We start from the raw sequence: 14,856 nt of genomic DNA, 5'->3' as shown, positions 1-14,856 counted from the left end.
TCAGCTTTTTTGTTCAGTTTTCATTCAATAAATAATATGTAATGTGTTGTTGTTCATCTGAGGTATTACTTGTCTAATTGTAAAACCTGGTAAGGTCCAGATACAGATATTATATCCATCATAAAACCTTAGGCAAGATGGAGTACTTTCTATTTCACTAGGCTGCCTGATTGTCTGTACTTGTCAGTGTAACATGTTGAAATGAATCCAGAGCTCTCAGAGAAGATTGATGCTTTCATCTGTGCTGGAAGAAGTAAACCTTTTTAGTACATAATGGAGATTCCTCACTGCAGCACACTGAGGCTGAGATAAAATCCCAAAGCTTAATTTTCAGTGAATTTTTGCTGACATTTTGACAGACGACTGCAGCTCCTCATCAGCATGCAGTGGTAAAAAATGAGATAAACAGCATTGAAACTCCTCTGCAGAGTTAGACAGAGGCGTTCAGCTCACAATGAAGTGGTTAAGGAGTTAACCTGATAATGACTCTAAATTAATTACCTTCAAATTTAATTATGACTGTTTTGTCTCAGGTCCAATTGAGTTATGAGAGACATTAGACAATGCCATAATTTTCATTTTGATTTCATGCTTAATTAGCATTATAATCTTGGTAGTCTGTGGTTTCAGTATAACAGTGTTTAAAAATAGAGGGGAAGAAGGGTCTTTTTAAGCTTTAATCTTTGTAGGCTTTAATGTTTGTAGACGGTGAATGATTCGCAGTCCTTGACCCTTACGTACTCAATAACTGTTATGCAGAGCAGTCTTCTGTCAGTATTAAGGTGTTTTCTTCTGAGAGGAAGCTGCCTGAACACAAACCTGAGATCAAGGTTACCTCACCATAATGTACATATGCAGTACATACGTATGCAGCACGGTTTGCACGTGTTTAAAAGCTTGTGATATCTTTAGTCTCTTTCTTTTCCACTGGGTGTGTTGTTGATTTTGTGTGTGTTCCCTTAAGGTCACACTGACCATGTCTCTACTTTGTGTGTCTGCAGTGTTTTTGCAGCATTCTGGGGTTGAACTTATCCATGCACATGGCTCCCTTTATAAAGCCTAATTTCCTGGTGGTGAGTGAAAGCTGAATGTCGCAGTATGTAATCATTAGAGAAACAGGACTAATTCACCCAGGATGCAGGATATTGAGAGAGCATTTTAAAAGCTGCATTTGGAAAATAGAGAAAGAAAGAAAAAAAGCTCATACTGTAATTAAGTTTTAAAATCATCCCTCAGGTCATTTAGCCTCATGTTTTAGTTTGCTGTTCAGAAGTGCAGCCACCTGTGGTGGTTATATAAAGCAGATTTTTATGCAATATGTTCTTGGGGTTAACAGGTTTAAAAATTCCTAGTTTTTCCGTTTTAAAATCAAATCTAAATTAACTTAACAGAGGAATGAAAAACTGTCTCTGTGCATAATAATGCAGAAAATCTGAGAACAAATAAGTAAGCCGTCATCTTGCTTTTTGGAGGTAAAAAAAAAAAGATAGACAGATTGATACTTTATTCATCCCCATTCACATATCAAGCAGTTCATAAAACCAACAATCAGTCCTCCAGTCATAACAAAGAGTAAATAAATACAATCAAATAACAAAATAAAACTTAGGTTGTATAGATAGATTTTTGTCAAAATCTGTGTTCTTATTTTAACCAGGTTCCAAGGCTCTTGAGCTCTGAGAGATGAGATCTGATCTTTCTGATTACATTTTAACCAAATACTTTGTGATTGTGATAATTTCGCAGCAACAACAGAATAACAAAATTAAGTGATTCCATGTCAGTTCAGCCATTTGAACCAACGAAACCCCTTCATCCACGTCAGATTTTGGGTTTTAGTAATTCTTTGTGATGAAAGATGAGTCTGTAGAATAATCTATACATCCATTTTCTATACCGTCAATCCGTCGGTCGGGTAGCGGGTGGGCTGGAGCCTATCCCAGCAGTCATCGGGCGAAAAGCGGGGTACACCCTGGACAGGTCGCCAGTCAATCACAGGGCCTGTAGAATAATAAATCAGGAAATTATTCATCAAGTTAATGCCAAATTTATAGAACATTGTTCAGTTGTAGGGTTTTTTTTCTATTTTTGTTAAGTTTAGCATTAAAATAAGGCTTCTTTGAAATGTTTTATATCTATATTTATAGTAATGGAAACAGAAATGTAATTGTTCTGCAATGCTCTGGTCAGCTTGGTGAAGTTTATCGGGATATTTAACAGATGCAGACACCCAAAAATTAATCAAATTCTTCGTTTGAGAGCTTTCTGCCTCAAAAAGCACAAAAGTTACCTGGCTAATATTTATTGTCGTACTTCATAACAAATGTCTGAATTTCATAATAATTATAATTTTATAATTTCCAATTTATAGAGTTGAATCTGGCTACTGAAGCTGACCAATCAGAGCGAGTGGGCCTTTTAGCGAGATTGGCAGCCCGCTCCCCCAACTTCTGTTTTAACAGAAAACGTTCAAGTAAACAGAAGCACATACTACAACATAAGCCATTTAATGGATACTGAACAAGTTTTGAAATTTCACACGATTTCAAATACAAATTGAGATTTCTGTGCAGGGAGCATTTTCCTATTCTTCTCTTGTCATACAAGACTGAGCCTTCTGATTAAAAGCTTTGACTTCAGTTATCTGGATCAAGAATACCAAATAATACTGAATACTTTTTATGTGCTTTAATACCAAACAGCACTTTGGCCATGTAACTTTCTTCTATATCTTGTGCAGTTTGGAAAACATTTTACATTGAATTTTTAGAGAATCAAGAAGCACTTGTTACCAAGCCATCCATGTCAAGGTCCTTATAAATCCACTACTCCTTGAACACTTTGATGCTCCTTACCACCACAAAATGGAATGGTAGAGCTAAGGGAAGAAATTGGGATTGAGTGAAAGTGTCCTTTCCACCTTTGCTTATTTGTTCTTCATTGTTTTGGCACTTTCTTCCTCTTTGTAGTGGAATCATTTGCTGTTGGGGCCCCTTTCAGCACAAGCTCATTTTAAACCAAACTATGAGATGATCTCAGAGAGGTTTTGGATTATTACACATAAACCCATATGCCTTGGTCAAAGATGCAAAATCCTTCTCTCTGCAAAGGGTGAGATAATTGTGGATTGATAGCTATATCCATAAATGAGTCCTTCCTTGAGTGGTCTACTTGTGAGTTGATTGTAAAGATACAACTGCAGGATATCTAATCTGTTGTCAAGGGCAAGTAAGTGCCAGTAGTCATAGTAGTCAGTGACATTCTTGTTTTTGACACATATCTCTAACCAGAAAAAAAATAAGAGTTTGAAATTTTCTGTCCTCACTTTGTTTCAAAACCTTTGGATTTTTATACATACATAACCATTTGAATCCTCAGACGTCTTGGTTATTTCAAGGTTTACATGGAAAGATTATTACAAAAGAGATTCTGTATTCATTTTGAAGAAAAGTCAGAACCAATTTGATCATTCATCCTATTGCCCCAAGTAGGGCTGGAAAAACATTTTAGGAATATTACTGTCATTAAGTCAGGTTTTACTTTAGTTTGAGAGTTGACAAATTTTCACACTTACTCTTTTTCTTCATTGTCTTGTATTGTTTTACTTTTATTTTTTGTCTTCTTACCTGCCAGGGACTATTCCAAATTGCTGATTCTTACTCATATAAGTACCATTGAACCCATTACATCCATTACATCCAAAAATGGATGTACTGTCTATCACTAGTACAGCTAAATATGCAGTACCAACAAGCACAGGTGTTTCGCCATTTGAGATGATGTATGGAAAACTTTGTGTCATTCCGTAACTGACACCACTCACCAGGAGTGATGAAACAGCTGAAGAAACTCTGGCTGATTACATGAGAAAAATGTTAACTAACAAAAGTGTCCAATCTGCTAAGTCAATTCCAACACAGGAACTAGAGAGTGGCCCACATCTGCTGTGGATCCAGGAGATTGGGTCTTCGTCAAAGTTCTTTTGCCTTCAGTTTCATCCTCTAGAAGCTAAAGTATAACAGTAACCTATGTCATGTTTACTCTTTATGTTAAGTGAAACATGAGCTTAAGTAAATAGAGATAAAATGTATCACCACAATTCATTCAAGTGCTGTATTTATTCCTATTTTTAAACAAATAGTTTAAAGAAAAAAAGGCTAAATAGTTATTTCATATGACAGAATAAAAAGTATGAGTCACAAAATCCTTGTGTACACTCCAGAGAAGAATGGAAAGAAAGAAAAGGGAAGGGGTTATGGAAGGGGTTGTGTCCTCCGAGGCTCTGCAGGAGGCAAACAAGAGGCAACAACAACAAAAGCTCGAATATCTTTTGTCTTCAGCTTCAATTTGATGCAGCTACGATTCTCTTCTTCCTCTTCTTTGATGATCTTTGATGCTTCTCAGTAGCAACACAAGTGCAGAGCTGATTAAGTGTTTTGGATGGCAGGAGTACTTGAACAGCAGCAATAAGTATTTTCAACAGTGGTGGCAGATGAACAGACCACAGCAGAAATACTAAATGAATACACAGTATATCATGTGCGACTACACCTGGCTGCAGGGTTCTGAGCATTTCTGCTGAGCTGCGGTGAATCATATCTGGATCTTTTGATGAATCCTGCTTATAAATTAACCAAATATTTAAAAAAAAACATACAGAAAAAGTCACATTTAAAAGTTACTGTAAAACGTGAACCAACTAATCTAAACCTCAAACTCTAAATAAACAATTTGTTTTTATTCTTTGTTCAAAGATCAAAATACAGCAGCTGATTTTAATCTCACTACTACCAAAGGTTTTTGTTGACTCAAGGATATGTGGTCTCCACATAGAGAAACTAGGACAATGACATCTGACCTTAGCAATAAAGCAGCATTACCTGACAGGCATGTGTCCCACCTGTGTCCTTTTGCTCCTTCACTACGTCCCTGTGGACAATCGCAGCTTCACAGCTGCATTGAAAGCTTAACCTCTGATATTGCTTGTTGTCTGACAGCAGGCCAAATGTAATGTTGCAAATGCAAGTGCCAAAAAATATTTCTCCATGTGGTTCAGTTGGTTCATACCTAATATAATCACTGTTGTGTTCTAAATGATTGTTTTTTAAGCCCCAATCCAGCCCTTGTTTCTTTATTTTCCTTCCAAGCAGCCATACTTTCTTTTAATCTTTTAAATCAGTCTTGAGCAACAGTTCTTCAGGCTTTCTGAAGGCCTTTTAGAGTTTTTCTTTGGACATTGGCCGCTTTTTCACTCATTTTCAGTCCAGTCCTCATACTTGACAAGTTGTCAGAGGAATTTGTTACATTGCTTGTTAAGTCACAAAACACTGACCTGTGAATCATTTAAGGATAAAAAAGGCTCCTAACTCAAGGGATGAACCAGTGTTGTGTCGACACATAACAGACAACTTAGCAAAGAAGCAGTTTTAAATTGTATCTTTAGGCACTTTGTTACTAGCAGCCTGTCACAAAGACACATCATTTGTTCCAATTTCTTTAGTTGCATCTATGAAAAACACCAAAGATAACACAGTTTGACAGATAGAAAATAGTATTTTGCAGCAACAAGGTGATTCCCAAAGAGCTATTAGCTGAAAACTTGGCATATCTCAGCATGGTGTGCAGTGTGTCCTTAAAACATTTGAGGAAACCGAACAAGTGGAGGACAAAAGGAGAAGTGTCAGGCACAGCAGATGAACAGTATCTGAAAGTGATGTCCTTAAGAAAGAGGAAAAAAATCCAGCAAAGACCTGGCACAGGAGATGCATCTGTAAAAATTCTATTTCCGTTTCTATTAGTTTATGTTTCAATAAATGGCTACACCTTTTACTCTTTTTCCTAGCATCATATAGAGCAACGAGGGGTGACTCAAGACTTTTGCACAGTACTAGATATGGAGTTAATCTGTTTTTCGAGTTTAGTTCAACAGTAATCATAAATTTTTATCTCCCATTATCTTTGTGCACGAATACTGAATTTTAGGTTTCTTAAAACTCAAATAGGAAACAAGCTCAGTACATGTCGTTGTATAAAATTTGTTTAATGTAATCTCAGCCACAATCTTTTGAGGCGTATCAGTATTGTCTTGGAAATATCTGGTGTTTCATAACTTGTTTTGAGCAGCAGACAGAGACACGTTGTCAACTTACGTCATCATTCATTGTGTAAAGATAAAGCAGAACAACAAGCAAGCTTTTTCAAATGATCCTGCATCATCAGGCCTAAGAAGTGCTGGAGTAGAGATGACACAAATCCTATCATGATCAGGAATACATGATACATCTGTTTTGTAGAGTTAATTTAAGATGAGTGTGTTTTGTCAGACTGTGGTTGAAGAGGCTAAAATTCAGCATTTTTACTCAACAACTGTTCTTGAATACATTTTACACTCTGCTCTACCCAATGCTTATATTATGATTTATTCAAAGATAACATACATAACATTGAAAACATATAGAATGAAAATGTATGTCATAGATAGAAGGAAGAGATTAATCAATAAAGTGATATGAAAGTTATCAGGATTTTTTCTAGTTTTTTTTGATTGAACACATTTTATGTTCCAGCCTCTTAAGTTTGAATATTTGCTGCTTCTCCTTTTCTAAATTCAAATTTCTATCTATGTTAACGTGTCTATATTGTTTTTTCATGTGTTGGAAAACATTTTGTGAATCAAATCAGCTATTAAAACTGTGGCTGAGGATTTCTGGCTTGAATCTGCAGAACGTCGCCTGCAGTCCCATAAAGGTGAAATCAGACAGCCTAAAACGTCCCTAGAGAACGTTGTCGCAACCAATCCTGAGTAGTTGTTCGGTAGGGCTTTATACTTGTATTTATACTTGTGAATATTTGTATTCACTGTAAAGGGTCGCTAGAAGTTAGCAGCAGCTAGGTGGACAAGTGTGTTTTGCTCTCATTGTGAAGGTGGCAGACCTGACAATTTTATTGCTGTGAGAGAGCAAAATCTGATTCGGTCTCAGCTGTGCCAGCTGAGATGCTGGCAGAGGTGAGCACTGTGCACAAAAGCCCATGGGTCTTCTTCTTAGTAAGTGATAGTGAGAAACCTTGATAATTATCTTATTGCTGTTTGGTCTTTTGAATATAAGTTTATTAGAGGCAGTTTTGCAGAGCAGGATGACATTGCAGAGAATAACATATTCATAGATCCCCATTTACCGACTGAAGGAATTAAGAGGCTTATCTTTTTTTCCCTGTGGCAACTTCAATATGTATTGCTTTTGTGAGCAACTATACATTTTCATAAGATTAATTAACTATTTTAAGGGTGGTTATTTATCGCCTCAAACCTCATCTGTCTACCCCCAAAGCTGTACATTTCTGAGTTTTTGAAATGTTCCTCACAATGCTGAATGGCGGTACAGTCCAATCCTGCAAGGAGTCAGGATTGGTTGGTGCTGATCCCTCCCATTTTAGTTATTTTAGACCAAGCAGGCACTCTGAAAATTGACATGTTAAAAGTTCTAAGATCTTGATTTCTAGTTAAGGGGACTTTAATTTAGTTTAATCATTTTCAGTTTGGCAGTTGCAAACAAAGTACGTTTCTAGTTACCTATTTATTCTTTTGCACTTTTACTTCAAGCTCTGTATTGAGAATAAAAAACTTATCTTGTAACGGATCAGTTCTAGTTAGACTTGGATAGATAATCTGAATAGTTCCATTACCACATAAATCGGAACCTGATTTTAACAGAAAAAACAAAACCATTACCAATCGTTGCTTGCAAAGTAAAAACGCAGGTGTGACGACAACTACTGAAAAAGGCATAAAGCGCACAATCAAATATTATGACTAGAATCCTTTAGATTTTATAAGGCAAAAGAAACATTGGACCAAACACTTCAACCAGTGGAAAGGTGGAGTTGGACCATTCGACTCTGCCCACATCCAACTAGTCTATCATGTTACATTAGAAGCCACATTATTTACTTATCATTTGCCACAATTATAGAAAACGACTGGCTCTCATTTACAAAGGAAAAATTAAATATCTATGTTAAAGAACTGTTCAGAAATGTATCAGACTGCAGCGAATCTAATCGTTTTGTTTGGAAATGACTCTTACCTGATCATATCGAACCCTCTGAATTATACATGTCAGATTGTCTTACATACTGTCTGGGGGTGTGGTTGGCTCCACAGCTGAGGACAGAAAGTCTGTGCAGAGGGTCACACACCTCCAAAAAACAAATAATAAATAAATAATAAACACCCTCCAAAAAATCATCAGGCGCCCTCTGCCCTCCCTGGATGACTTGTCCAGCTCCTGCGGCACTTCGGCTCAGTCAAGTCTTTCACCAGCAGAATGACAAACAGCTTCTTCCCCTTCTTTTTTTCTCTGCTGGGTGTACATAAATATGCAAATTTAGGTGTGTGTAAAGATCTATATACAGGTGCATATGTATATATATATATATATATATGTACGTACGTGTATATATGATTACACACCTGTATAATTTGTATAACTCTTATACACCTTACTCTTTTTATATTTATTTTATTTTGTTTATTCAGTGCACAAGCCTATGTGGAGCACCCACAATTCTATTATATTAGTTCATACCATTGCTCAGTTATTACTGTTTGCACCAATAATGAACTCATAGTTATAAGAATAGGGTAACAAGATAATTACAGCGCTGTAATGTAAATGTAAATACCACTTCCTGAAACTGATGTATGTAAACCTGTTGGGGTGATAGTTAAATTCTTTTCTACTGAGACTTTCATTTATGCTATAACACACTGATCACGACTAAATGTTGATTTGATGTAAAGTGGTCTGATGGTGCTTTTTACCTAAAAGATTAATCCAAATGACAGCAGACATCTTGTAAACAAGCTAAACAAGTTATCATCTTGTTTACTAAATGGCTTCTCAAGTCTCGGGGATGCAGTTCTTCACCAGGTCTATAATAGGCTCCGTAATGGCACCATCCTCCGAGTGATATTTATGGATTTCTGTCATCGTTGGTGATCAAGTAGGGTGAAGATTTAACAGAAACAGGTGGCCTTGCTTTTCTATGACAGCAGTGAGGTTTTAAAGTAAGTGTTGATTGACACCTGTCATGGAGTTTGATTTCATTCGGGCATTAATGAACCCTGCAGACTTTAGTTCTCACTAAAATTATTTTCTTCTGAGAAATCTATGAACTTTGTAGTCCACAATTTTAAACAGGCTTTTTTGAAGAGTTTCATGTTCCCTGAATGATACAGATATTATTTGTACGAACACCACCCTCAGATTGACTTTTGTGGTGTAATTGTAAAAAAAGAGAGATGTAAACCAGGAACACAGCCACTCGAGCTTTTGACAGGAATGTTGTCTTTATCCACCTTCATCTGAACGTGTTATAGCCCGGTTACTTACTAGTCCTGTATTTTTATATAAGAATGCAATAAAATACTTCCTGAAGTAATTTATCAAACTCTAAGTTGAAGTCAGAATTTATGTCTAAATGATTTATTTATTCATAAGAAGTAATTACCAACTCAGAAACCTTTTGGCCCCCTATATCTTTTTATATCCCCCTCTATCCCCTATCTTCAACTTCCACTGATGCTGCATTTGCCCCACCTCGGAAATGGAAAGTTATAACTCTTTTGCTTTTTCTTTTTCTTCTGCTGTTAACATCAAATCTCATCATTAGTTATGTAGTTTACTTAAAAATAGTTGAGCTAATAATGATCTATCAGAACTGTTTAATGTTGTATATCCCGACAAGGCATTCTGACTTCTTATTGAAGTCCTTTAATTTTTACCTTATGGAAAATCTGATTTCCCATTTCTCATTGAATGCACCATTAGTGCAGCATTGGTAACTGCCATGATATAAATAGATACTGGTAAACTATATCGATACAACTGTTCCATATTTTAGCTGCTAAAAACTTAGACAAAACAGACGAGTGGAGCGACAGCGAAGTCTAGATTTTCTGAAGTTGACATTTGATTGAGGAATTATGATAACTTCTCAGTGGTATTAATATAATGGTCATCAGCTGGTATGTTCTGTGGTGCCTGTTTTAACAACTTGGGCCACAACACATGACTCATGGGGAGATTGTGCCTAAAAGATGGATCAGAAGCCATCGAACTGTCCATGGTCAAACTGCAAATGAGGGAAAATGTAAGTATTTTTCTATCAGTTTAATGTGGTCTGAGTTTGTGGTCTTACTTTACTGTAATAAAGTTCTCCAAGGGATATTGATTACTCCAGATCTCAAAGGAGGCAGACTCTGAGGAAGAAAGGGGTAGAGTGGAGTCCAGTGGGCTACTTTACACTCTTATAAGGGCTCCACTTGAATAGAGGCCTAATTTAAAGAAAAAAAGCTGTTGTACTGTTAACCTGTAATATTATGCCCAAAGCATTTAACAGGCATTTCATCAAGTGCCTGTGTGTCCCTGGGACAAAAAGGACAGTATCCTTTAAAGCATTATGATACAAAAACATGCATCTAAACTGTTGAGGAGCTAAAGTACCATATTAAACTAAATTAAAACGCAATTTCTAAATGCTATGTGTTATTAAAGAGCTGAACATGCCCTTCTCCAAACTTTTTGAAATGCATAGCTTATATTAATGGTGACATATTATGCCCTCTTTTTTTTCTCACAAGTTTGCACAGTTTCCTGAGGTCTTATTGATACGTTTGAGACAGGTTTTAGTCAAAGTTTCTGTTGATTCGAGCATAGCGTCCTTTCTTTCATCACTACAGAAACACCTTTACCACAAACATGAAAATGTTAACACATCAAGAATGGTACACAGCGTTCCATGAAGCAACAGGACTGAGGAGAGGACACACCTTATCCACACAGCTGCAGGTTTTCCAGTTGCAGAACATAACCGTTCAAATAGAAAGCGTCAGTTAACAAAGTGATATAATAACAATAATGGTAATCTTTCAAAAAGTGACACCAAAAACTCCTTAGGAGTTGGACTACATCATAGCGTTAGCTACTGCTAAACAAAAAAATTAATTAAAATTGAACCTTGATGAATTGTTTCTCAGATACTTCCATTTCCCTGCTCTGAGAGTTGGAACTGATCCCTCTTTGTGGCTCAGTTTCTTCAGTCCAGAGTTGGACTGAATAAGGTTGGTGAAACAGCGGGATGAAAAGTGGTTGCTGCACATACAGTCTTTAGCTAACTCTGCTGAAACATTACCCTCAAACATAGTTTATCCACTGGGCTCTTATATCCTCTGACGTATGCTCCTCAGTACAGCTGACAACAGAACATTTCTACCAGAAGCCGCCTTCATCTGTCTAGCCGGGTGGATGTGAGAGATTGAGACTCCACCCACTCACACAAAAAAATTTAATTCAAAATGATTTTATTAATCAAATCAAATTTGCATATCTCGAGTCCTTGTTCTAAATTCAATGTTAACTGTTTTCAGTATTATGTGAATAATATATTTTATGTTCTAATCTCCCTACAGATGAAAATGATGGTGGAGTAGCAACATGTTTGATTAATTTAAAATCTCCATTCATGAGTCAGTCCATACTCTGCTCCTCCTCCTTCTTTATTGGTGAGCAGATAGGACAGAAGAGCACTGGGGGAGGTGTGTGTGTGGTATAAGAGCAGCGAGAGAGAGAAAGAGACGGAGAGCTGAGTGTGAAGTGGTGATCCGCCTGCAGTCAAACAGCGAGCTGCTGCACTCTGCATCTCATGTCCCCGCTCTCTGTTTATGAGCCTCACACATGTTTCTTTAACTTATCTTTTCTCACATCATTAAGAGAACATTTATTTTCACCTCTCACTACTCCAGAGCAGTGGGATTGTCTTTGGCTGAGAAAGCTGTCTGTCTTGGGAAGCCTGAAGATTGAAAAAGGAGAGAAACACTTGTTAATTCTACTCCAAGGGTGCCAATGTTGTCCAGAAGATAACAGGCTGGAGATTTTAAGACTGGCGAACTAGATGGACACATAGCAACAAAGAGAAGCAAGACCTACCCCTGAGGAGAAGGGCGTTTAAAGGAGCCAATATGAATTCCACAGTACAACATGGATTGATCCACAACAGGAGCCTCACCTCAGGCACTACGCCTCTTGACAAAGACTTTTCAGAGGAGGAGAAGGACTCATCAGCAGGATGTTACGAGCAGCTGCTTATTTCCACGGAGGTTTTCCTCACACTGGGCATTGTCAGCCTGCTCGAGAACCTTCTGGTTGTTGCTGCTATTATCAAAAACAAGAACCTTCACTCACCAATGTACTTTTTCATATGCAGCCTTGCGGTGGCTGATATGCTTGTGAGTGTCTCCAATGCCTCAGAGACTATTGTCATAGCACTCATCAATGGAGGCAGCCTGACGATTCCTGTCACATTGATAAAAAGTATGGACAATGTCTTTGACTCTATGATTTGCAGCTCTCTCTTAGCATCTATTTGCAGCTTGCTGGCAATCGCCGTTGACCGCTACATCACCATCTTCTACGCGCTGCGATATCACAACATAGTCACCCTGCGGCGAGCAATGTTGGTCATCAGCAGCATCTGGACGTCCTGCATCGTGTCCGGCATTCTGTTTATCATCTACTCAGAGAGCACCACAGTGCTCATATGCCTCATCACCATGTTCTTCACCATGCTGGTGCTCATGGCGTCGCTCTACGTCCACATGTTCCTGCTGGCACGTTTGCACATGAAGCGAATCGCGGCCCTGCCAGGCAACGCGCCCATCCAGCAGCGAGCCAACATGAAGGGCGCCATCACCCTTACCATCCTCCTTGGGGTGTTTGTGGTGTGCTGGGCGCCTTTCTTCCTCCACCTAATCCTCATGATCACCTGCCCCAGGAACCCCTACTGCACCTGCTTCATGTCCCATTTCAACATGTACCTCATCCTCATCATGTGCAACTCCGTCATCGACCCAATCATCTATGCTTTTCGCAGCCAAGAGATGAGAAAAACCTTCAAAGAGATTTTCTGCTGCTCAAACGCTCTTTTGTGTTTGTGAGCTGTGCATAAGATGTTTGCGGAGCTACAACCTTTAAAACAGCCTGAAATTATTTCAACAAAAAACAGACTTTGAGGTTTTGACTTGTAATCACTCTGGATTGATAACTGGTTACGTAAATCAAGTTGCTTAAGAGGTAGGTGTCCACCTTGTAACATAGAGCAGCCCTGTATACAAATGCTATTTTACTCTGTACTGATAGTTCTAAAGTGCAGTTTAGTGCCAGTATGACCAGCATGCATGTAAAATGATACACACACTGGTTCTGTTTCTCCCTCTAAAATCTTTTCAATCTTAATTCAAGAAGTTACATGGAAGTTAATTTCATTAACTGAATATTGATGAGGATTAATGTGTTGTAATGTCAAAACATAAACACTGCATCATGCTGCTCAACTAACAATGACATTAAGAGTATGACACACTACCTCCATGTTTGACAGAGTAATCAGACAATGTGCAAATACACAGACATTTCCATTTCCTCTCTTTGTTTAGACTGTCAAAGAATATATGAAAATCCCAGCAATGTTTACTTTTTTTAAGAAACAGTCATGAGATAAAAGCCTTAACACCTAACTTGAGTGGCATTTTACTTGAGTCAATGCAGAAATTTAGGAAAATGCTATTTGTTTTAATGAGGATGAGAGCACTGACATCAAACTAGATTACTGTGAAGATGAAAAAACAAGAGCACAAGCAACAAACTTCACTTTTCTGTCTTTGTGATTTCTCATGTCCATCCTGTTTTTTATGATGCTCAAGCACAAAATTTGTTGGCTGTCATCATAAATGATCGATCGGCATGGTTGTAAAATGAATCACAGGGTAAGAAAACACTACACTGGATGTACATAACACCAGTCCAGCTGTGTTCAAATAAATGTTAATGTATTTCTCAGGCACATTTTCTAAATAACATTATGCATTTCTGCTTTAAATTAATATGTTTTTAAGCTTGATTTGGATAAAATAATAGGAGGGCCACAAATGAATATATTTGTTAAAGAATAAGAACATAAATGTGGAAATAAGAGGATATAGAAAAGAATGAATACATGTGAAAATGAATGAAAACATCTAATTGTTTTTGTGTTTATTGTTTGCTTGTAGATTTCCACATACATTCATGTTTTTGTCTTTTTGTTTCCTGATTTATTTGACTTTTTCATGGCATTTCCTTCATTCATTCATAAATTTTCACCAATAAGCTCTGAGCTTTTGGTAGCGTTATCACTTATCATCTCTCTTCAAAGTACAGCAACAGAGAGAGATTAAAAAAAGTCACTTTATAGTCTCTACATGATGACTAATTGCCAAAACATGCCCTCCACAGAGGCCATGCAATCCACTATAGCTTGGAACATCTGCTTATTTTCATTCAAGTTCTTGTAAATTTGTGGTTTGTGTGGGTATATTTGTGGGAATTTGCACATGTTGGTGTAACCAACTCTTACTTTAAGCATGCACATCGGACAATAAAAGTAGATTCTATTTTGTTATGTTCATGTTACAAAGATGACTATACTGAATGTATTTTTCTGTGTGTTGTATAACTTGTTATTGTTGCCTTAAATATGCTGCACTGTGATGTAAAAAACAACCGTGTTCTTTGCAACAGTATATCTTTAATATAGTCTATGTAGGTAAATTATATTTTTTAATGTTGCCTTATTTATTAATGCTTTTGCAAGCTTGAAGCGCATTTCTGAGCTCTGAAAATGCACATGGAAACTGATGTAAATGGGTGTCTGGTTTTCCGATGGGAGCCTTGACTGGACTGGGATTCACGTGTGTCTCTTTGAAGGTATTTGCTTGATCAGTACATCTGCTTAAAACTGCAGCTGTGACTTCAATAAATC

The 14,856-nt window shown here is 37.4% G+C and overlaps 2 protein-coding genes across 2 annotated transcripts in view; one reads left to right on the top strand and one right to left on the bottom strand.

Moving 5' to 3' along the window:
* The window catches only part of LOC140284586 (E3 ubiquitin-protein ligase RNF31-like), a 423,699-nt gene extending 410,803 nt beyond the window's left edge, over positions 1–12,896 (bottom strand). The window contains exon 1 of the mRNA XM_072378493.1: positions 12,886–12,896. The gene's annotated coding sequence lies outside the window, so the exon portion shown is untranslated. The remainder of the gene's footprint in view (positions 1–12,885) is intronic.
* On the top strand, positions 11,611–13,255 carry mc4r (melanocortin 4 receptor). The gene has a single exon (XM_072378500.1). The coding sequence runs from the start codon at positions 12,020–12,022 to the stop codon at positions 12,992–12,994; it is 975 nt and encodes a 324-aa protein (XP_072234601.1). The 5' UTR covers positions 11,611–12,019; the 3' UTR covers positions 12,995–13,255.
* Positions 13,256–14,856: the final 1,601 nt, after the last annotated feature.

The sequence above is a fragment of the Leuresthes tenuis genome, unplaced genomic scaffold (genome assembly GCF_036924035.1).
Source record: "Leuresthes tenuis unplaced genomic scaffold, fLeuTen1.0.hap1 SCAF_24, whole genome shotgun sequence".
NCBI lineage: Eukaryota > Metazoa > Chordata > Actinopteri > Atheriniformes > Atherinopsidae > Leuresthes > Leuresthes tenuis.
This window is presented reverse-complemented; position numbering and strand designations above follow the sequence as displayed.

Coding starts and splice junctions, on each gene's coding strand:
- mc4r (XM_072378500.1), top strand. CDS start 12,020: ATGAATTCCACAGTACAACATGGATTGATCCACAACAGGAGCCTCACC.